The 25,704-nt window shown below is 37.8% G+C and overlaps 1 protein-coding gene across 1 annotated transcript in view; it reads right to left on the bottom strand.

Moving 5' to 3' along the window:
- Positions 1–25,343, bottom strand: part of ABCI7 (non-intrinsic ABC protein 6) — a 39,537-nt gene extending 14,194 nt beyond the window's left edge. The window contains exons 1-2 of the mRNA XM_089818668.1: positions 24,473–25,343; positions 9,326–9,585 (exon numbers count right to left, since the gene is read on the bottom strand). Coding sequence (XP_089674794.1) covers positions 9,326–9,585; positions 24,473–25,327 — 1,115 coding nt within the window. The 5' untranslated portion in view covers positions 25,328–25,343. The remainder of the gene's footprint in view (positions 1–9,325; positions 9,586–24,472) is intronic.
- Between the last annotated feature and the right edge of the window lie 361 nt (positions 25,344–25,704).

Consider the following 25,704-nt stretch of genomic DNA (forward strand, 5'->3'; position numbering starts at 1 on the left):
TCAGGCGAGGATCAGGCATTACCATTAGGAGGAGATGCATCCTCTTCTAGGACGTCGAGCCAGTCAGTAGGGATGTCGAGCAAGGAGGCACAGCCACAAAGTTCACAGTCACGCAGCTCACGCCCTATCCCAGTGCGGGGCACTTCTTCTAGGACTAGACCCCCTCGCTTTCCTGCTAGTGCAAGTGGAAAGAGGAAGATGTGATTGACATTGTATTGATGTATTTAGACTTTAAGTATTTACTTCTAGTTTGACAAATTGAAACTATTTAGTAATTTACTATTTTGCTTCATACCATGAGCATTCTGCATGAGAATGCAATTTTGTACGCATTATGCATTTATATATATCTAAACTTTGTTTCTTTCTTTTGTATTGTCTTTAATTAACTTATTAGATGCATCTTCTCATTAAATTTTGCAAAATAAATGTATTTTTAATTAAATTTCAGCGGTTTTTTAGGTTCCTGAGTTTTTTTTTTTAAATCGCCGAGTTTTTCCCGATTAAACTTTTTGGGGGCTTGGCAAGTTTTTGCATTTGGCGAGTTTTCCAACTATGGATATAGGCATTCTCCTAAACTCTCCATATCTCCGAGTCTATTGTCAATAGCAATTTGCAGGCTTGGGACCATAAATTCGGCTAGTATCACGGCTTCTTGGCCAAACATCAGCTAGAACAGCATTTGTCCAATTGTGACTTTAAAAGTAGTACAATAGGCCCACAGTGCCAAAGGCAACTTTTCCTCCCAGTCTACCTATTTGACGCCACATGATTTATATATAATGGCCACCAAAATTTTATTTGTGGCTTCCGCCTAACCATTGGCTCGTGAGTAGTAGCGACTTGACAACAAATGAAAGATCTTGAATTTCGTTGTCAATAATCTGATCACGTGATTGACAAAGTGACCCCCTTTGTCACTTGTCAACTGAATAGGTATGCCATACCGTGTGATGATTTGTTCATACAAGAACTTAGTCATACTGATTGGGGTAGTGCCCATGCCTCTACCCACTTTGTTAAATACTCCATAGTTACCACTATGCATTGGTAGCGTCGGGCCCTACTCGCCTTCAGTGGACCAACGAAGTCTAGTCCCCAACATTCAAACAACTCTTGGGCGTGGGACGAGTTTAATGGCATGAAGTCTCTCTTGAGTGGTTTGTCGGCTCTCTGGCATGAATCACAGCTCAACACCCATTCGTGTGCATCATTGTAAAGTGTGGGCCACCATAACCTAGCAAGCAGAACCTTTTGTGCTGCTGTGTCGAGTCCTATGTGGCCACCTGTTGAACCTTCATGTGCTTCCCTTAGAACACTTTGCACTTCTTCCATTACACATCGCCGTAGTACTTGATTAGGACCCATCTTATAGAGAAGACCAGTTATTAGTTGAAAAGTCTGGCTCCTTAAACTAGCTTCCATCATTCGCCTGGCAGCATCTCTCTTAGAAATTGAGACATTGATAGATACTCGCCTATAGATACTCGCAGATTCTGAATAAGTGTGCATCCGAAAAATCATCATTGACCCCTTTTGGCGGCTCCCCGAACTTGATTCGGGAGAGCTGGTTGGCATATGACTCTTCTCGAGTCACACAATGATGGTGAAGGTGAATTCCTGTAGTAGCAACAACCATCTGCTAATTCTACCTTGGATGATTGGTTTGTTCACTAGGTACATCATCGCCCAATGATCCACATAAAAGGTAAATGGTGTAGCCAATAGGTAATGTCTGAACTTTTGTACCGAGTACACCATCTCGAGAGTCTCCCTTTCAGTAGTGTTATAATTCCTCTCGGCTTTTGACAGTAGCCGACTTGCGAAATACACGAGGTGATCGAGGCCATGATCACCAGTCTGCACCAACGTTGCACCTATGGCGAAGTTTGAAGCGTCCACGTGGACGTGGAACTCCCTATCCCAATTTGGATATGCCAATATGGGTGCCCCCAACAATCTATTCTTCAATTATGTGAAGGCGGTCTCCTATTCGGAAGTCTAGATGTATGGTTCTCCTTTCTGTGTCAAATTGTCCAGGGGCAGAGCAATTCGGGCATAGTTCTTTATAAACCGTCTATAGTACCCAATGTGCCTGAGAAAAGACTTGACTCTAGATACCTCCATCGGGGCTTCCATTTCCACTATCACCCTTTATCAGGGTCGGTCTTTAATCCAGTCTTGTAAACAATGTGCCCAAGTAGTTTTCCTTGAGGAACCATGAACCAACATTTCTTTGGATTCAATGCCAGCCTTGCCCGTCAAGACCTCTCCATACATTCCTAAAGTGCCTTCAAGTGGTTATCTTGTCCACTGAAAATGGACCAATCATCCAAAAATGCGCGAAAGTTGCCCATCAACATTTTGTCAAATATGTGCAAAATGATCCTCTGAAATGTGGCAAGTGTGTTACACAATCTAAAGGGCATTCGGTTGTACGTATACACTCCATCCTCCACCACAAAAGTAGTTTTCAGTTTGTCTTCCTCAGCAATTGAGATATGGTTATAGCCAGAGAATCCATCCATGAAGGAATACATCTCATGTCTGGCCACTTCTTCCAAAATCGTGTCGGTGAATGGAATTGGGAAGGGATCTTTTATTGTGACCACGTTGAGGCACCAGAAGTCCACACATATCCGAATTTGGATCCTGTCCTTCTTCAGCGATATCACAATTGGTGACACCCAATCACTTGTTTGAACTTTGAATATTATGTTGACTTCCAACATTCGTTGTATTTCCTCATTTACGCGGGTTGCGTAGTTTTTGTTCATTCTATACAAGCGCTTTCACACAAGTATGGCTCCGAGTAACAACTGTATGCAGTGGACACACATCTCCGGCAGGACTCCTTTTAAATCCTTCTAAGTCTACGCAAATACATCTTTGTACTCCAAAAAGATTTTGAATGCCGCGGCCTTCATTACCGAGTTCCAATCGTCTCCCACGAGTATGTTCCTCGAATTCTCTGCAACACCAAGATTAGTAGCCTCTACGGACAGCTCTTCATATCTTATCTCTTTTCCTGCAAAGCAATGGGCAGGACTCTCATTGATCTCCGCGTTTCCTTGTCTGTATTCCCCAAACTGTAGTGGGAATACCTCTTTCTCATCTTCAGGCTCCTCAATGCCAAGCATGTACGTATGGAAGAGTTCAGCCTTCCATCTGCCAATGAAAAAGTACATTCAGTGTACTGGTCTCGTCTCTTGAACACTCCTCCAATTCTAAAGCGCCTTCGTCGTTTGGATCCATTCTTCCCTCATCTATCCGATACTCTCTGTTTGACTCAGACTCCGACGACGATGCCATTTCTTCACTTACCATTTGAGTTCGAAGATCAATAGCAAACTTCCACCCTCCACTTTCCATTGACAAGATATTCTTCTTCCAGTTGTGATTTACTTTTGCGGCCACCAGCCATCCTCTTCCAAGAATGGCGCCATATCCCTTTTTCTTCAATGGAATCACTACGAAATCCAACACAAATGGTTACATCCCAATAGTTACTTGTTGAGCCACCAAGGTCCCTAAGGGCTTTATCCCTTACTGGTCGGCATCGAGTAGGTTGAATGTGGACGGACATAGGGTAGGCTTTCCCAATTTCTTCCATACCTCCTCAAAAGAACATTCAACCCAAACCCACCATCCACAATGGTGTCCGTCAGGATGGTTCCGAGGATTCCCATCTCAACCACCACCGGATGATGGTCGTTGCTTACTATCAGCAACATGGGATCTGTCGCCGACCCTCTTAATACCATTGGTTGTTCCTTCGTCTCCGACAGGTTTGCGTCAGCATTCAATAATGTTGTCCTTAGTTGCAATACCACTTGTAATAGGTTTTGAACTTTAACGAGCACTTCCATTTGCAGAATTTGATTGATCAGGTTGTTCTCTCCCTTCGATCGCCGAGGAATAGTATCCTTCATATCCTCCGTAGCCTTCATTGCCCTTTCTACGTCTTCCCATGCCTCCCACAGCCTTTGCTTCTTTGTGCGGGGGTCAATATAGGTGGCCTGCTTAGCCTGGCTGCGAGTGACAACCAGAACTTTTTCCTCGTCAATGTTAATGAGGTTTGCTTGTTTCGAGCAGTTAGCATCTTCGTGGTCCCTTGGACCACACCATCGACATAATTTTTGCGGAGTGTTGTTCTTCGGACACTCTTTCGCAAAGTGGCCCCCATTGGTTACATGCCCAGCATTGGATTATGGGCCTTCCCTTGGAATCATATTGTGTCTGATTCCTATTGTCATTCCTGCCCCGTCCTCGGCGGTTGTTCCGGTAGCCGACAAATGTAGCATTATTGTTGCCCTGGGTCTCATTGTTTGTGCCAGAAGTGTATGGTTGTTCCTGTGTGAACAGTATATGTTGGCTTCTTGTCTTCATGTTGAACGAGCATTCCTTTGTAGAATGACCAAGGACTTAGTAGATATCACACATTCCTTTTTGGGGCACACTCCCTTTGAATGACCTTTCTCTTTGCAATTCGTACACTAGATTTCTCCTTCCTCCATGCGGCCACCAGTTCCCATCATGGATTTGAATTCCTTTCTCATCCGCTCTGTCATTTTGGAGTGCTTGCACTTTCTTGCCTCTTTGTTGTCTACACTACTTCCCTCATCAAAGGATTCATCACTCTCGGAAGAGGATAAAGATTTACTTCTTCTTCTTCTTCTTCTTCTTCTTTGCTATTTTGCTCTCACTTTCTAGATTTAAGGCACAATCATATGCATCTATGTATGATGTGGGCGGAACTATCTTCATTTTCCTTCTCAATGCCCCACCAAGGCCTTCTACAAACTAGCATTTCTTTAGTTCATCTGTAGGTTGAGTACCCATCCGACTAAGAAGATCTTTGAGCCTTCGATTGTAGGCTCGAATAGTGTCCTTTCCCTATTTACAGTTGTAGATTTCCGCTACAACCTCGTCGTTATCCCAAAGCAGTCAAAATTCTGCTTGGTATTCTTTTTTTAGATCATCCCATGTAGAGATCTTTGCCTTGTCCATGTCAGAGAACCAATCCACCGCCACTCCCCATAGGCTGGCTGGAAACCAATTCAACCATTCATCCACATCTATGACCGAGTTGGCGGTCCATATTGTTTCACACGTACAGCAATGCTGCACGGGATCTTCCTTCTCGTTGCTCATGAACTTCGAGAGTTTTTTCTTTTGAGACATTGTGCTTCTTGCCCTTTGATTACCACTAGATCATGTCGCTGAACTATTCAAAGTTGGTCCCGACGGGTTACTCTGACCACCGTGCAGTGCCGCTCTGGCACTTCCTTTTGCCCTAGTGTCTTCTGTTGGCCTCACCGCATCTCCTACTTCTCCATAGGTTCCCTCTCATAGTGGTGTACGTGATGAATATAAAAATTGCTTCTTTGTCTCCTCAAGCACTGCTAAACTATGTCATGTTTCCTCGAGCAACTCCTCGTTGCTCCGTCCCCGCCATTCTGGTGAAGTGTGGCACCCTTCGTTGGTTCTTGTGAACCCCACTACGACCACCACACTAGGTGATTCCTCCGGCTGCCCCTCAGTCTGTTCCCCGGCAAGCTGTCTTATTCTCCGCCGTTGTTTGGCTTCGCCACACAGTTTGTAATTCGTCGAAAACTTCCCTCAAATTCCTATTCTTATTTAAAAGATTGGGCATTTGACATATATAATTATAAAACAAAACAAAACAGAACATTCTTTTATTTATTTACACTGTATACATAATGTGTCGACTTATGCGACAACAATTACAAACTTTTTGAGTGCCCTTGACACCATGGTGCAACAGCTCATGGTTCAGTTTTCTAACACCGTGCGTCTCTCTCCTCATAGAATTTCTTGAGGATCTCCTTACGGCATTCCTCGCGTTCTACTTCCTCCCAACGTCTATTCTTTGCCGCGTAGGCTTGTGCAATTAAACAGGGAAGTTGATCTAAAAATATGTTCGTGGTTGGGCTTGCGTGCATAGCATCCCACACATTGTTTGTCGTATCCTCGTTTTCCACGGCTTCTCTCCGTACGAAAGTTTCAAGGCATACACGGTACAGGATGTGAAAGTTTTGTGCTGCCCTATGCTCTCCTTCAAAAATTTATGTTTCACCGTCCTCATTTGTCTTTTGGCTGTCTTGTACTATTCTTCCCATTTATCTTTGTCCTTCCATACTACTTCCGAATTCAAACTAGCAACGGCGCCAAATGTTCAGCCTAGAGGTGAATAGGAAAGAAACATATAATCAATGCAAAATATCATTCATTTATCAAATGCTTTCCATACACAACAATGATATTTCATACAATGACAATGATACCCAAATACATAAGTGTTCACGACATTTATAATGTCCAAAATGGTGCCAATGAAACAACACAACCGTGTCCACACCGGTAACTGTCTAACTACCCCTTTTGTCGAACAACATAGCCATCCCCGAGCCAATCAAGGGACATCTCAAAAATCCCCAACCTCACGAATAGCAAAACATCCCCACACTATTCCTTGTTAGTGCAACGCATTTCTAAAACATTTCAGAACTTCCCTCCTTTTTGGTGATGGTCAAGAGAAGCCCCCCTGCCTTCTACCATATCCAATATGCCATTGGAGTTAGAGACAGGAGTTCAAAGGTTGGGGACAAACCCCCATGGAGCATAGGTAAAACTTGAATCTCAAAATATGAGTTGTCATTACATTAGTTTAAGGGGCTTTGTAGTGAATGGAAGTACAGCACTTCCCAAAGGTTTTACAGAGAAAGTAAGAAGCTAAGTGAGCTTGATCTTGGACAAACTCCATGCCTGAGTTGGAATAGTACCAAGATGGGATGACCTTCTAGAAAGTCTTGATACTACACCCCTATGATTACCACCGAGATGCAACAAGTGCAAAGATTTTTCTTGCTCATGAAAGATTGGTTAGTGATCACCACTACTCCCAAAATATAGGTCAACCATTTTGACATAAAAACGTTGAAGTTAAATCTTGATAAAATGACAAATATAAGCTAATTGATACGACCCAGAATTAAAAATAAGATAAAATGGTTTCCAACATAAATTCTATGATACAAATTTTGCTCATTAATTTACAAGAAACTGAATAGAGTGTAAGAGAAATACAAATTTTAGTCATTTCCAATTATATAAGAACTTGATGTAGAATTACGAGTATTAAAGGTAATGTGCTACGGAACAATGTATTAGCAATCTCTGAAGCTAAACTTGTATAAAGATAGATAAAATAAATTATTCTAGGAAAGTTCACTCGTGATGAAGAAACAATGTAATTGTAGATAACAAATACCTTTGTAAACTAGATTAATATTATATTTTACTGGCCTGTCCCATTCACTAAAATTTTATAGTAAGAGGAGATGAACTTGGGGAAAACCCCATGGTTAGACATTTAAAATAAGTACCATGATGGGTGACGTCCCAAGGAACTCTAATGCATCACCTAAATGTAATGAATGCTAAGTACACCATCCATGCTTATAAAAGATGGGTTCTTCTGGAGCACTACTCATGAAATATTGGTTGATAGGATTGACCAAAAACTGCAGAGCTGAATCCCAATAATACATCTTAGAAAATTGGAGGAAGTTGAGAGGGTTAAGGTTTATTGGAAGGTAAGGAGTTCTCTAGCACCCACTACTCATGAAATATAGGTGGATAAAAATTGACCCAGAACTGCTAAGTTGGGTCCCAATAACACATCACATAAAATAGGAGAAAGTTATTATTTAATAGAGCCATGGTTTATTGGTAGGCTAGGAGTATTGTAGTGCCCACTGGGATTCTATTCCTGCTGAGCCAAGGTCCCAATAAGTTTAGATGGTGCGTGCAGTGAAATGTGTTTCAACGGAATTGAAATAGCATTAATCATCCCAAATCACAAAATAAAACAACACTCGAGATTATGATAGAAAAGAGATCAAAACAACATGAAATCCATTGAAAACGGAATATGCTGACCTCCTTGTGGAGTTTTGCCTAGCAATATTAGATTCAATGTGTATTCCGACAGCATAATAATGCTCTTGGGAACAAAATGCACATGATATGTGAAAAATGGCTGTCTGATCATATGAATGAAAAGAGGACGAAATGAAGGTTGTTATTTCAAGATGGAGATCAATGGTGGAGGATCAATTGGTTCCCTCAAGACATGAGAGATTGCCAAGTGGCAACATGGGAAAGGATGCAAAGAAGGAGGTGACTGGGACATGTACCCCCAAGGAATGGGCAAGATCTTGCCATAAAATTTCTTGTCCTCGTACTCTAATTGCATGGGAAAATGGAATAAAAGAAATTTAAAATTCCTTGATTATGACAACTTGGGAGAGGACCATGTGGATTGCCTTCTCAAATGTGGAAATTATTAAGGTTGATCGGGCAAGTTTTGAGGCCATTTATGGCAAATGTTGACCCCTTCCTTATCCCTAGGAATGTGCAAATGATTAGAAGGGTGATTAAGCAGATAGGAATGGATTGGGAGACAAGTGGGAAAAGTAGAAGGATGGGACATTTGGAGGGAAAATGAGTGGGGAATCAAAAATTAATTTCAGTTCCATTTGGAGATAAAAGAGAAAAATAAATTAAATCAAATAAATAAGAGCATTTATTTCATTTAATAGATGAAGTGGGCTATAGGATATAGTTGAACAGGTAAATTACTTTAAAAATGTCTTGGGGAGTTTGCTAAGAAATTGAAGAATAATCAATAATAAATTAAATTATTGTGAATTATTTAATCAAGGGGATAGCAGGAGCAGATGAATGATGGATAAATTTACCAAATGTGAATAGTCGAGTTTACGTGTCCATAACTGGTATGTGGTCAGGTGCAAGTTCTGTGCAGATTTAAGTGAATAAATTATTCCTCATACCTTAACGTCTTAACTGAAATGAACTGCAGTTATTTGTGCAACCGTTTAAAGCCTTGTGTCAGGAAGCTTTCTAACTATGCACACAGAGACAGATTAGAATCAACACTATCAATTATTTTGCCATGACACTTGCAATCTGAACAATCTTCATATCTTAAAACCATCCAAGGAAATGAGGATGAAAAAGTAATGATATTTCCATTAAGTACTTCTCAGTATTTATCAAAGACAACAAGTATAACATCAAAAGATCTAAATACATCTTTAAGGTTTCATATGCAGTTTAACAAGCTCTCCATTTCCTCCTATTTAACAGGAAGACTCGAGATTCATGTCAGCAGTGAATACAACTAGTAACCATAACAAATATAAAACTGACTTGACATTTAATAACTTCCCATAACATGACAATAAATTAGAAAAAAATAGAATTTATGTGTGCTCACCTGTTAACCTTCACGTTACCATCAAAGATAGCATGCCCAGAGGAATGTGTCACAATACACTTATGAAGCTGCCTGCTATAGCCTCTTGGATGGTCTAGAATGATCTTACTATGTAAGTCTTGTGTTTGGTTTTCACCTGCTAAGTGGAAAGTAGACAACTCTGTCACTGTGTCAGGGCCCAACTGTTGAATCTGCATATTATGCCTGTTCAATCTGCCTCCAGTACTTGTCTCTACAAAATTGTAGCTACTGGATGGACCCTGCATCAAAGGAACCAAATGTAAAATTCCATTGATGGGCTTGTAAAAATGAATATATTTTTCACTTTAATCACATCTGATACAGTATTACATATCAACTGTGCTATACAAAAACTTTACCACACTTCTATGTGATGATAAAATGTTGAGGTAGAAAGCAGAACTTAAAATGCTGCAGCACATATGCATCATATTTTTTTAGGATAAACACCATAAAACTCTAGCACAAATTCACCCAAGAACAAGACGAGAAAAACCAAAAAAAAGGAAAGAATTTGAGAAATCTAATATAGTTGGAAAACAAATTAGCAAAAAAGAAAATCACTGCTTTGATACCATGATGGTAAATCGGTGTTGTATTAAACAGAGGAAATGAAAGCTCCTTATATAGATTTATCAAGACGATGTTTCTAAAGAAACAATCATGAACTAGAGAGAAAAATATAAACCACCTAATAAACTAAAGACTAACTAAGATGACCATTAAAGAAACATTGGAAAATTTTAATAGCATGTACTTGCATATACTTTTTTGCGAGTTGCAGGTTGCTTGCATGTCTTGTTTTCTGCATTAAGTGTTTTCTTGTTTCACCGTGTGATGGAATTTGGCAGTTTTCTAGGGTATTTTACCATGCGAAGTCTGGTGTTTTACCCCATGAAGGTTTCTATGATAGCTTGTTTTTTTTCACTGCAGTTGTGACTTGTTTTCTGCAATGTAAGTGTTTTTTGATTTTATCCCAAAAACCATTAGCTTGTAGGTTTATTATTTTATCCTTCGAAATAAATTATTGTGGGTTTTAATTATTTTGTTCTCAAAATTTATATTTTGGATTTTCATAATTTTTTAAAATTTTGGGAGGGTTTTATAATTTTTGTCTAGGAAGCATTATTGTGGGTTTTGTGCAATTATTTTGCCTCAAAAATCCTTTTGTAAAAAGGTGTAATACTTCTTTGCCCAAACTGACTGATTTTAGCTCAAAGAATATTATCAAACACTTGTAATGCTGCCTTTCTCTTTTCTGATTTTTTTGTGTTTCAGATTGTTTGATGTAGTTTGAATGATGTTGAAATATTTAGAATGTTTGCAAATGATATTACAATACCTTTTTCAATGAACTAATATGCAAGTGCAGTTCTTTTTGGTATTTTCAATGCATATACGTGGAAACTAGATATGGAATGCATACCTACAGCCAACTGACATTTTGACAAACAATTGGCATACAACTATTATGCTGATCATATATGCTATTAGATGGACATTTCGTCAAACAAATGGTATGCAACATATATCTTATTTATTGAATTCATTCCCATGTACAATGTTGCTATGAATTTGCCAAGACAAATGGGCTTACAGTAATGACTATAGCAATGCCAAATCTGATTCTGAGTTATCACTTACAACAGCAAAATTATATGCCTAAGATTGCAATGCTAACTACTAATATTTGCAAAGAGGAACATGATAATAGTGTTGGCCAAGGATGGAGATGAAAATTGCAATCAAAATCAAGCATGAATACTGTAGCGCGGCCCTATTCACGCGTACTGTAGCAGCAAGTAAAAAAATGATTACTAATGGTTGCCAAAGATGAATATTTAGATCTGCACTTGATAGTCCATCAATATTCTTCAAACCCTTTGGTTATTCCTTAACATTAAGCACAAATAGAATTCTGGAATGAAGCTCTCTTGAATGCCAAATTCAATGGATATTTCACCACCTCAAATAGTTGCAACATTGAAGAATTGATGCTCTGGAATGGCTAACTAAAATCAGAAACCCTCAGTTTCTTCTCCCAAGTTCATATCAAATGCAATGACAATAATCGGATGCTTAACAATGAACCTCTTGCCTCCATTTATTCTTTTCCTTCACCCTTTAAGAAGGAAATAAAATATTACTTAATTGCACTCTCTAGAAGCTTCCCCCTTTTCAAGGCAATAACTAGTTGTACTTCTAGAAAATGCACTCTCTATAAGCTTCCCCCTTTCCAATACAAATAATTAGTTGTGCTTCTAGAAAATTAAATTAATTAAATATAAAGTCACCTTTTAATTTTAATTTATTTAATGACTTTATAAGAAATTAATTTAATCAATTTCTCTGTATTTCTCCACTTAACCTTCAGAGAATGTAAAGGCTAAGAACTTCACTAAGAGGCTAAAAAGATGGGGACATTACAAAGGGTTTTCGCTTAAAAACAAAGTTTTGTATGCCGATTCATGTCTCAGATTTTGTGCCAACTACTTGCTGATCTTTTAGTAATTGGTTTTGATTGATTTTTCTGCTCAAAAATCATGTTTCATCTTTTTTATTTTATCTTCAACAATTGTTTCTAGGTTTTCTATTTTTTCGAAAAAATCACGACTAACTGGTCTTGGGATTTTTTGATTTTACCCAAAAAAATCATTGGAGGGTTTTGGCAACTTTTTCCACAAAAATCATGGTTTCTTGTAATCTATTTTGAGTTGCACTTGGAGTTGTTGGGGCAAACATCTTCAAATGTTTTTTGTTTTGTTTTTTTTGTAGTTTTATGGCAAATCATGTTTAAAGGGTTTATGGATTTTTCGACAAAATAATGGTTTCAGACTTTTGTTGGTTTTAGCACATGATCTTAGAGAGATGATCTTAGAGGGATAGCTTTGCTACCCAATATCAGGTTGGATGGATTCTTGGTCATTAACATTTTGCAACTCTAGGGAGGATCTCAACAACAGTAGAATGGTCTGATGACAATGGGGCAGCCTTCTTTGTATTTGTTGTTAATGTCTTATAGCATCAGTCAAATAAAACATAGATTGTAAACCTAATTTTAAAAAAAACTTCTCCTTGATTAAATGATATATATATATATAATCTTTAATGTGGGCCAAATTGGGTGTGTTAACAATCTCCCGATCCATTCCTCATTTGATCAATATTGAGGCCATGTCACCTTCATGTCGAACATCATAAGACGTGACTATGACAACTATGTTATTGGGTCTTCATTGTATGGTTTATTGTTCCAACATTGGGCATTCGAAATCATCATGAGTGGTCATATAAAACGAAGGTATGATCATAGCAGAACAGTGGTAGTCAAGGCAGACAAGACAAGTCTGTTTCACAGGCCATGTTTAGCAAGATTCCACGTGTCATGTGAAGGTGGCAAATCAAATTGGGTGCGTGGGATGTTTCAGCATGTTTTATCAAAACCTTGTTTTGTTATCCGCCAATTCGGGTCTCATGAAGAGTTGTGAGATTTGACCGATATTACAAATGGGTAATGTCACACCTCTTTATTTTATAAGATATAAAAGAATTTAGAAAGTTAGAACCCTCTCTTGAAAACACATATATCATATTAAATGATATTACAAAGTGAGGATTCTAAATATAAATCACATATTAATATAATATAATAGTAAACTAAATTTATAAATCTAATAAAGAAATTAGCATTTGTGACCAGAAGACATTGTGTCTTTTGCGAGGCAGTTAGTAAACAACCATTAAGGAAGGGTAATAAAGTATCGACTGCTATATTAATGGTCATTTGGGCATATTTAGGTTATTAGTTGGTTTTTAGCTATGTTCCCCGAGGACGCGTACCCGGCCTAAAACCAGGAGTTTCGAAAACGGGGACGTCTTGGGGACAGGGGGACAGGTAGGGGACGTCCCCCAGCCGTCCCCAAAAAGGGCAAATTCCTAGGGGATGTCCTTGAAATTGGGGAGGGCTCCGGAAAAAAAAGGGGGGCGGCGGTACGGAAAGGGGATGCCTAGACGTCCCCCAACCGTACCGGGTACAGCCAGCCGTCCCCAAATTTTTTTAAAAATTTTTTTTTAAAAATTAAATTAAATTTTTTTTAAATACAAAAAAATTAAAAAGTGAAATTTAAAAAATAATTTCAATGTTCCTTACTAGGTTGCCGAGATGGGCCCCACCCCTCCAAATCCGGTAGAGGCAGAATAGGAGCAGCAGTTTGCTTCATTTTTCTATGTTATGTTTTTTATGTTGAACGTCAACATGCTTATGATACATTGATACTTATTACTTTATGGCAACCCTCTAGCCTTTGGGCATATAGCTTTAAGTATATTTAAATTTAGATTTAGATTTTCAGATTTATCATGTTTATCATTATGATATTGTTCACTGATATTGATATGCATTTTGACAATTGAGTACTGAAATCGAATATTATTTCCTACATGGCATTCAAATGTTGGATGTTATGATTCTATAGTGTTTAAATGACATGCTTTGTGCTTAGTTTCATATGAATGACATGTATATTTACAAATTTCAATGTATATTTTAAAATGTCCCTATATATATACCCGTCCCCTCCCCCCCCCCCCCCCGTCCCCAAAATCGCTAAAAAAATTTGCCATCCCGAAAACCCGTCCCGCCGTCCCCCACCGTCCCCGTACCGGAAACTCTAGGGAACATAGGTTTTTAGATAACATAAAGAATTTCCTATCAGCTTTTTAGAAAGTTTCTATTTTGTTCTCAATTATTCTTCATATAAGGAGATGTCTCCATTTGTAAACACACATTTATGAATATGAATAATAAAATATTGTAACAATAAATAAATTTGAAAGAAAAAAGAAGAAAATGCTTACCTCTAATAAATACAGTTTCATGTTACATTTATCTTAGTAAATAAAGTAAAATTGAAAACATTCTACAAATTTTGCTATTCATTTCTAGAAGACATGAAATATTAAGCAAACTGGAAATAATTTCCAGATTTCCACTGTTTTTTAAAACTAGAAAAAAGTATCCACCATTCATGGGGTGTCTAAGGTTAATCCAGATCCAAACCATGATTGGGGGACAAGTGGATCCCTCCTCTCCAAGGCTGGTACAAGCTCATGCTTGACAAGGCTCTTAGAGCAACCCTGGCTGTTCAAGGAAGGATGTATAATCAGAGAAAACGAAGGTAAATTTGTTGGGGCAGCAATGAAAAATCTCAAGCCATTTTCCTCAGACTCAAAACTTGCAAAGACTTGGGTGAAGGTCAACAATATATTGAGAGGGGCTCTTCAAGTATTATCAATACCATCCACATGATATCCTCGATAAGCTGAAAAACCAGTTATATTATTTTCCAATGCTGACCCTTAACAGATTTCACGACTTGCCACATCTATAGAAAAGCAAGTGGTGTCACAGATGCTCTAGCAAAAGTGGCAATTGAATATGTGGATCGTATATCAACAGTTCCCCACACGTGGCAACAGTTATTGTCAGATATATCATATAATTTCCAACAATCTAACCTCGGAATTCATTATTGCTCTAACGTTGAGGCTGCATTTGACTAATTTCAAACTAGTGTACTGATAGGAGAAATAGAGCGTACACATTTGATCATGGCAATAATCATCAAGAAGGCATTTGTCTCTATAAAATTGCTTTGTTTCCTCTCTCTTCTTAGAGAGCCAGTAAAATCAACAATGGATGATGCAGTGCAGAGGATGGAAAAGTAAAGGCAAATTGCTCTTTCTCAGAAATTTTTAATTTCAGGTTAGAAAAAAAAAATCAAGACCAGGGCAATCATCACTCTCTGTCCAATAAAAGTCACTTTTGGTGAGACTTTCATCTCAAGCTGCCATCTATAGAGTTAGTTTAAAATGTTTACTCAATGTTTGTAGCAGTCTTCCTCAAGGCAAGGGAGTGAAATGATGTCATTAGAACTATAGTCAAAGCTCTAACATAGTTGCAGCTGGGAGGGGCCTTAAGGCAAATTTTAACAATGTCATGGTTGGTCTTAGTTTTCACCTTGGTGATGAGATCTGGCCACTCATCAATCCACCATATACAAGACCTTGGCTCTCGTTTGTAATCTTGGCAGTGGGCCAGAGTGAAGCATAAAGGAAAGAAAAGGCAAAAGGGGGAACCAAATTCCTCAAGGCCACTTCTATTGCAGCTCTAGCACAAGGGATGGACTGGTCTTTTGTATTTGAGGACGGAGACTTTAACTTGGATTTTGGTGGAGTTTGATGGAAACTGAAGGTATGAATAATACCAAAATATGAAAGAAATTCAATGGGTTTAGATTAAGCAATGTAATGAAATTCTATCACCCTATAAGGTTTTTGCTAATGGATCCTCCACAAGAGCAGCCATTGAAAACTATAAATTTCTTATGTTATCTTTACTATATAAAGCTAGGGCCACATCAAGCAAATCAAATTGCCCAATGTGGTTCTTGCACAATTTGTAATCTCTGTTAAAACATTTGAAAGAAAATTTCTAGGAAGGACACTACATTAACAGATATCAGACATTAAATCTTGTAAAAAACAGTTATATATAAAGTTCACCAAGAAAAGTGTCCGGCAGTCCATGTTATTAAGTTTCATAGTCATTGTGTGTTAAGCTTTACTTAGTGGAGGCCGATAGGTGTTTTAAAGTGTATGCATGTCGTCCATTTGTGATTACATTGTGGTTCCATACAAGACTATTTTGTACATCTACAAAAGTATTTCACATTCAAGTCGTAAAAAATCTGAAATGAACAATACATACATTCCCACACTTAGTCTTAGGTAATATAGTAGGGAATATTTTGTAAAAGCAATGCTTCTTGACAATTCTCAGTTTGTCTTTTAGCCAGGGCAGCATCCAAACTATTCTAGGTTTGAGTTCAGGTTAGCAGCCAAGTCATTTCAGGAATGTGTGGTCATTGTGTGAAGCATGGAGACTCTTTTGACCTATCCCTTAGCCCTCGAACTGAGATGACTACCAAACAGAAAAGAAAAAATCATAGATGGCAGCATATATTTCGATTAGCAGCCAAGCCATTTCAGGAAAGTTTGGTCATTGAGTGAAGCGTGGAGACTCTTTTGACCTCTCCCTTAGCCCTTGAATTGAGCATGACTAGCAAACAGAAAACTAAAATCATAGACGGCAGCACATATTTCGATCCTCCAAATTACTGTTATCAATTCCACTGGGACGGAATTATAATTCACTCTGATTATTGATACCAAATTGCAATCATTGTGGAACTATGTTTATTTAAGTTTGTAAGAAACATATACATGAGATGCAGTTAATTATCAACTATCCACCAACCATGCAACTAACAACTAGTAATCAAATATGGTCATAGATTATTATTGTTAATAATCATTTAAATTAATATGAAATGATATGTATTATTTATTCTTACAATTTGGAAACATTTGATTAAACCCTATTTATAATAATTGTTAAGGGTAAATTCTGGATTAAAAAAAATAGTTTGCCACTTTGCAACTTGCAGGGCATTTGATTGGTGGCATATGATTGACTGCCACTTGGACAAGGGTTAATTGAAATGGGCCAGTAAACTAGAAATAACCACTTGGGTATGATTTTATGACTTCCTTCCATTGATCTTGAATCTTATATCCAAGAAAGACTGGTTCTTGGCCTTGATGAAATAAAGCAACAAATTGTAGCCTATTACAACCGAAAATTTTCCACCAAGTTGGCTTGTTGATGGGCAAGATTTTCACCATGCACATAGTTGCTATGTACATTGATGAATTAAACAAGTACATCCAGGAATATATCAACACTTTGAGGTGTGAAGCTCTTGATTCTACCCATGCGGTAGGCAGCGGCATATTGAAATGTTGATGGAAGTCATCTTACTGCTGGCAGTGGGCCAGTGTCCCTCGTAGGGTTCGCAACATGGCTTAACTGCCTCCTATGGTTCTATAAGACTATTGGTTGTATTGGGCATTGACAAGTCAATCTTTTGGTGCAACAGCAACTCTAGCTTGTAACAAGTGGTATTAGAGTTTGGTCACAGGTTCAAATCCCGTGGGCCATGGCGAGTGACGCTGGGAGGGGGGTTGTTGGCAGTGGGCCAGCGTCCCCTCCTGTGGTTCTATAAGACTATTGGTTGTATCGGGCATTGACAGGTCAATCTTTTGGTGCAGCAGCAACTCTAGCTTGTAACACTTACACACAAGTCCCACGCCCACGATTTAAATCCATGGGAGACCAATGACCAAACCTTAATTCCAATCAAATTTGATGCAACAACTAATATACTTATGCAGAAATATATACTCTTAAAAATAATCAGCCAGCACAACATTCGTAATAACTGATTATTTCCCTTATTAGAACGGAAATTACACTTACAGTCAGTACAGTTTACTAGGTTTTTGGGAACAGCAGAAACAATTTTACTATCAAGAAATATGAAAATTCACAGCCAATATACTACAAGAGCCACCTCAGAATGACAAACTCTACACACTAAGAAAGTTGCCTTAACACGGGCAAACAGGCACTGTAGAAGCCAGCCACATAGAATAATGTTAAAGGATTAAAATGCCTAGAGTAGAAATTGCTTATATAACCAGGATTTGGGTTGTAACAACCCTTAGAATAGTCAAGGTCAAATACCCCCTTTTTGAATTTGGATATAATAATAAACCATATTTAATAAAACCAAAATCAAAATATAAAATTATATATATACAAAAGAATAAGAATAAAATTAATATTAAAAATATAAAATTAAAAAAATTAAATACAACATAATTAAAATTTAGTTAAGTTTAATGAATGGTCAAAAGGTGTGAAATGGAAGGTTGTGACTCCCTCAAACATGGGATACAAAAGGAAGAAGAGAAACTTCATTTGAGTGGTGGGGGAAATGAAGGAAAAGAAAAGGGAAGGTGGCATCAAGAAATAATTAATGGAAGAGAAAAAAGGAATGAGAAGAAAATAAAGAAATGCCTCCCTCAAAAGGCAAAGGTTATGATGTCTAATCAAAAGGGTGGTACTTACAGAAGGTTGCGACTCTAATGAAGGGTACAAAAAATGGAAGGTTCTGCCTATTTCAAAGGGTGCTAATTATGAAGAGTTGTGACTCATACAAAGAGTGAGAACTATGAACGCTGTTACTATTCCAAAGGTAAGAAATGATGAAGGGTGGTAATGGTGAAAGGTTGCGACCATTGCAAAGGCCAGCCATGATGAAGAGATGTGACTCTCCCCCACATTGGAAGATATAAAAGGGATGAGGTTTCATTTGAGAACATTCAAAGTAGAGCAATTTGACAAATAATAAATTATTCCCAAAGGCAACAATTATTAGTGGGAACTCAATTCTTACGAAAGTCGGTGACCATTTCACCAATAAAGCATTAAATGGGGAGATTTCACTCCAAGCATTAAATGGGAACTTATCAATCATCACTCATAATCCATCCAGCAACAATCAATCCCCCAAGCAATCAAGCAAACGATCAATCAGCAAGATCAAGCAAACAATCATCAAATCCACATCAATCATCACTCCATCTTGGGATCAAGAAAACATACAATTCAGCAATCAATTGTCACTCTATCAAGTGAGCATTCATTCAATCATCATCTAACAATATATCAAACTTGCATTCATTATATTGTCAATTTCCAATGATCTAATCAACAATTAATTAATCATTACTTGCCAATGCCTCAAATCATCACATTAAAGGAATTCATTCATTCAATCAATCAAGTTTAGTGAACACAATTAGAATCAATCATATGGTAGAGATAATCAAACAAACAAACAGCAAAAGCAATCATGAATGCAGCAGAATGACCTTTATAATCTCTTTATAATTGTGGTATGAAAGAATAGATATGTGGTATCTTTTACGCTTATATATAGATGAGAATACCTACATTTTTATACTTGATTATGTACGATAAATGAATACATGAATCTAAATGTTTGTAACTTTATACATTTATCAATATTAAATTCTGTAATAATCAATCATGTGGTAGGAAGGAGGAAAGTACAAGGAGGGAGAACAGTCAACAATTCCTCACTAGGTATGGCACCTCATAAAGATGAATAAGGACCATGAGGCAAAGGACAGTAAAAGTTCTGCTCTTGGGCCTAGGGTCAAGGATGTATTTAAAGGTACCCTATTACAGCTCCCCTACTATTCCCACATCAATACATTTTCTCATATGTAGAACATGTTAGGTATGAACCAAACAAGGAGACTACACATATTAACACGAATTATACACATGTAAATATGCAGCATGAAGCAAAAACATAAAAACACTAAGTATACACATAAATATATGCGGACATAGAGCATACACATAAGTGCATGTGTTGCTAGATCCCTTCTTATTCCGAGCCAAAAAGTGGGCTAACCCCAATCTTTCTTCTCATAATCCATTTTGAACCAAAAAGTGGGCCTAACCCCAATCTTTTTTCTCGTAATCAATTTTGAGCCAAAAAGTGGGCCTAACCCCATCTCTCTGCTCATAATCTATTTCAAGCAAGAAAGTGAGCCTAACCCCATCTTTCTGCTCAATGCATTTCGATCAAAAAGGGAACCTAAACCCAATCTCGCTGCTTATAATCCATTTCATAATTTTGTTCATAATCCATTTCTTTGTGGAAAGTGGTCTTAACCCCAATCTTGTTGCTTGTAATCCAATTCAAGCCAAAAAGTGGACCTAACCCCATCTATCTACTCGTAATCCATTTTAAGCCAAAAAGTGGGCCTAAACCCAATCTTGTTACTCATAATCCAATTCAAGCCAAAAAAGTGGCCCAACCCCATCTTTCTACTCCTAATCCATTTTGAGCCAAAAAGTGGGCCTAATCCCAATCTTGCTACTCATTATCTAATTCGAGCCAAAAAGTGGCCTAATCCAATCTTTCTACTCATAATCCATTTTGAGATAGAAAGTGGGTCTAACCCCAATCTTGCTGCTCATACTCCATTTTGAGCTACAATGTGGGTCTAACCCCATCTTTTTGCTCATAATCCATTTCGAGAAAGAAAATGAGCCTAACCCCTATCTTGTTGTGCATAAGCCATTTAGAGCCAAACAGTGGGCCTATCCCCAACATGCTTCTCATAGACCATCTAAAGCCAAAAATTTGGCCTAACCCCATCTTGCTGCTCATAAGCCATCTTGAGCCAAAGAGTGAACCTAACCCTGCCTTTCTTCTCCCAAATGCCCAAAAATACATGAAAAATTGCTCCAATATGCTTCCAACATTTTTTCAAAATATCTCATAGATTCATTTCAATATGCTTCAAGACAAGGTTGAAATGCTCTGCATATTTCTCTACTCTAGGACTGCCCTATATTTGCTCTAATATGCTTCATGGGTCTCTGCTTATGAAAGCCCTTTTTATTCCCTCATAACCCTCTTACATCTGCTCTTAACTCTTGGATTTGTATGCTTTTCTTACAACTGTAACTTCAACATGCACAAAAGGATCCATATACTTCAACAATGTTATGACAACTAACAACAACTTCATTACCATACCTACAACAGCAGCAAGGCCTATTATGACACACAATGAAAGTAATTGGTCTGTTCCATTGGTTTGAATATCTTGACACCCTGAAGATGCAAATGCAACAGCAATTCTTCATATTCCCACTCCATAACAATTATCTGTTCCATACATTATATGGCCTTACTTTTCATAAACAAGGACATGATTGTCCTCATACTCATGCAGGCTGCTATCTTTCCCTGTGAACCTCTATCCAACTATCCTCTTCTTAATCTTTTTTTTGTTTTTTGCACACTTGGCTTTACAATGATTTTCTAAACCTATCATAGTGCTTTGTCTTCCTAAAGTTTTTACTTTGCATTTCACTTTTGTAAACCTTTCTCCATATGCTCTCCAATGTCTTTACATGTCTACTGAATTTGTTTCAATAATCCACTATTATTTAGGCTTATAGAGCACGTATAGCACTCTCATGAATGTTTAAAACATCGTTTTGACTATCCTTTAATATTTTTATCCATCATCTTATCTTTATCTTGCAGGCTGGTAGGATCAACGCTCTGATACCAATTGTAATGTCCTGTTTTTGAGATTGCCCTAAATCTTGCTCAAGCACCTTGTAAATATCAAGTCTGCTGACTTTCTCTCTTTGGATTCTGATTGCTTCTCTCTTGGATAAGTGTTGTTGCTCAATGGTTTGATCTTCCTTGATTGATGCCTTGAGGTATGGATGTGTGATAATTGCAAGTCCCCTTCAATGTTTGGAACGAACCCTCCTTTATACTCAATTGGTGGAATGGTCACTACTTTCATAAGGATTGAGTCACCACTTTTCAATGTTGTCTGTGATAATAATGTATTTATTCCCAAATTGATCTCCCTTGGATGTCCAAATCACAAATGAAATCTCCTCCCCTTTAATTCCTCAAATGTGGGGGAGAGTTGCACCTCTTCATAATGGTCACAACCTTTTTCAATTACCACCCTTCAAAAGGGTCACAACCCTTCATCATTGCTGCCCCTTAAAAGGGTCACTTCGTTATCTTCTTCCCGTTTCTCTCTTGTTCCATTAATACGTCATTCATTTCTTTGCTCCATTCTTTCTTCGTTCCTATCTTCCCTTTTAAATGTAAGTTTTCTTGACCCCTTTTTTATCTCATGTTTGAGAAAATCACAGCTTTTCATGTCATGTTTTTTGACCATTCATAAAGCTTAAACTAAATTCTAAAATATATTTTATTTATTTTTATGTATTTTTATTTATTTTTATTCTTTTATATTTTAATTTATTATTACTTTAAATCCTGTTTGACGAACAGGACATTACATGCTTCTGGGAATCATTAGCTGTGATAAAAACTTTTAAAATATGAACATTTTATTCTTTCTCCCATTTTGTCCCAGGCACCTTTATCAGATAAATCTACTTGCTACTCTCTCAAACATTTCTAAGTTCTTATTTCAGCGCTGCAGTACATAAGAAGAATAAAAACAAACTTATTCGATCTTGTAGTTCCATTTATTATATAAATAAATAACTATATGAAACATTAAGGAAATTGGAAAAAGTATTCCAAATGTTTGCGAAAACTTTCCTATAGAATAAAACCAATGCACATTGTAAATTTTATCTACACGTTGCCAGGCATTTAAAGTTTTAAAAAACAAGATTTCTACTTTTACTTGTTTCTTTCTGATTTGTGGGAATATACGTTTATTTTCACTTAAAAAAAGAAAATAGTACAGTCTGTTTGTTAAATAAACTTCCTTTGGTGTTGCTTTTCTCTGTGAATTTCTCAAAAAGCAAGTTCTCCAACAAGAAAAAACTCAGCAGCACAAACATATGCACATTCATATCCAGGAAAATGTTGAATTTGACATTTGAAATTTACTTATTATTGTACGCAAATAATCAAAATATATTATATCTAAAATTTTGTTGGAAAAAACGTATAATTTGCAATAGGATGACGGTAGCAGAAAGTGGCTCTATCTTGCAGTTGGTGTTGGGAGGAGGGGGTGATTTCAGAGGTGATTTTCATGGAGGTTGGTTTTTCCTCTCTTCCTCTCAAGAATTCTATAGAGGTGAGGTCTTCCCTTGTTCCTATAAGGTTCCTTTCTGTGATTTGTTGGGGGACTGGACACTTTTTGCTGCTATTTTCTGTGCTCTTATTTCCTATAGAGGTGGAACTGTCATCTATGGAGATGGTGATGTGTTTTGAGGATAATGTGGATTGCAGTTTAGAGTCGTTCTTTCCTGTCACAGTCTGCTGGAAGTGGGGGTGGTTTCAAAAGTGGTTTTCTAAGATAACTGCTCCTTCCTCTCACTATCCTATTGAAGTGGATTCCCCTCCTCTTGAAGTGGAGGGGAGTATTGTTGGGGGAGAGTTTTGGTTCTTCTGGGAATTTCCTGTTGCCCATTCCAGGATGGTTTGGGGGTCCATTTTAAACCCCTGGATGCAGCTAGTTTTTAACGTTTCTTCTTCTTTTTGCCGCTTGTCTCTGTTTGAGATTCTTTCTTTTCATGTTTATGGTTATGGGAGCCATTCTAAAACCCAAGACAACTGTGGATTCCAAGTCTTATCACTGTTTGGTTGGGGATTCCTTTCTTTACCCCATTGTTTCATTAGGGGTTTTGTTGATCAATCACTTACAACACACTATGACAATGGTTTTGGGAGCCATATTAAAAACCACTGGGAAGGTCTTTGGTTCTTAGATGCTCATCTTTTGTGGTAATTTCAGGTTATGGCTTTGGGAGACATGTTAAACCCAATATTGTGGTTTAGGGCACCATCAAAACCCTTTGGATCTCATTGCTTATGAGATTGGCTCTTTGAGGAAAGGCTCCGACCCATTGTGGGGTTATTCTAAACAGCTGGTGCTTCAGATGGTCGGTAGCTTAAGGTTGTTGTCTGTTTGCTGGCTGCTGTCCTGTAAATATCGTAGCGTCTCATTTTAGTGGGGTTCCAGATCCCCCTCAAAATCTGATTGTAATGGACTCTAGGGTCCCATCAAAACCTTCTCCTTCCTTAATAAAAACACATAATTCGCAATAAGTTCATTTTCATTTCCAAATAGAGTTCAAGAAAGGAATCTGAAAGTGAAAATTGAGACCAAAAAAATGGTGTTGATGAATCTTAAGAATACAGGCAACTCTGTGTTTAGTAATCGTTCCAAGGAATAAAAGTACATCTTTAATTCTCATTTAAAATAAGATCTTGTAGAGTAATCATGTTCTAAAAATATAATAATATCAAATACAAATCTCAAAATACACTACACACCTACCTAAATACAAAATCAAAACACATATAATTCACATAAGTTCATTTGCATTTCTGAATAGAGTTGAAGAAAGGAATCTGAAAGTGAAAATTGAGACAAAAAATTGTGTTGATGAATCTTAGACTACAGTCAACTCTGCGTTTAGTTATCTTTCGAAGAAATAAAGTTATACCTTTAATTCTCATTTCGAAAAAGATCCTGTAGACTCATGATGTTCTCAAAAATATAATCGAATAAAAAAAATTCAAACAAAATCTCTAAATAAACTGGACGCCTAAACACAAAATCGAAACAGGCAAATCTGAAGCTGCCTACCTGTTGCACAAAAGTCCACTTGATATGCACAGCTCCGGGCTTTTGCAACTGAACAAAAGAATGACAGAGCTTGGCCTCCTCTTCCAAGTTGACTTGTAACACAGAATTAGTCCAGTAAGATCTCTTTTCACCTCCCCGAAATTCCTCCACAATATCCAATTCCGCACCTTTACCCAAAACCACAACAAGCCGGGGATTCGAAACCCAGATCTCCGACTGCAAATCACTACCTTGACGCGAAAGATAAACAATATACAGTGGCCGCTCGACTTTCAAACCCTCAGGAACAAATATAATCCCCAGGTCGTGAGTTCCAATCCCATTCAACGAAGAAAACAGGTCGCCACAATCGTTCTCCAGCGGCGGCAGTGAAAACGTTTCTGGCAGCGACGAGAGGTTTCCGACAAACACTTCGTCGGGCAATCCAGCCGTGTGCGAAAGGGACTTACTCAAGACGCCGTCTATGAACACGATTCTGTGTGATTTCGCGTCCAGGGATTGTTCTATATAGTTTGAATCGAGGTTTTCTGTTTCCTCTTGTGAGGCCACCTGTATTGTGGCTTCTTTGAGAAATTTGAGGTCCGTGAATCGAAAAGGCTCATCCTTTGAAGAGGGCCATCTGCTGGATAGTGCTTCTTGCGTGCATTTTTCTCTGAGATTGGAAAGCGTTTTGGTGGGCTTAGCGTTCTGGAGAACCGATTCTTCCAGCTTCTCTGCAAGCTCTAGCACAAATGGATCCGCTATGGCTTTAACTGAAACATTTCTTCTTCTTTGCTGTGGTAAGATGTTCACTGTGGGTGTTCTCCTCCATTGCAGAGAAGGAGGAGAAGCAGCGAGAGAAGTTGACAAAGCCATAATAATTTCCTGAGGCGAATATGAATGTCATTATCCATAGCCATAAACACTTTGAGATTTGCCGCAGTCAGCAAAGGTAGGTAACTAGGGGACAGAATCACAGGATCTACGAGAGACGAATGAAGTAGAACTCTATTTCAAATTAATATCATCACGATTTAATAAATTAATTAATTAATTAATTAATTAAAAGTATCAACGGCTTTTCAAATATATCATGAATTTAAATTTATTGTAGATCACAAGGAAGAAAATCGTAGTTAGGAGCAATATTAAATGTAGAGCAATTCAGCTTAGTTAGATAACTAGTGGCAAAAGAAGAGTGGGAAAGGGACATTCTATTATGCAACATGGAAGTAGTTGAGGTCAAGCATTCT

This window comes from Cupressus sempervirens, chromosome 3 (assembly GCF_028749045.1).
Source record: "Cupressus sempervirens isolate cs-2001-9-10 chromosome 3, ASM2874904v1, whole genome shotgun sequence".
Lineage (NCBI taxonomy): Eukaryota > Viridiplantae > Streptophyta > Pinopsida > Cupressales > Cupressaceae > Cupressus > Cupressus sempervirens.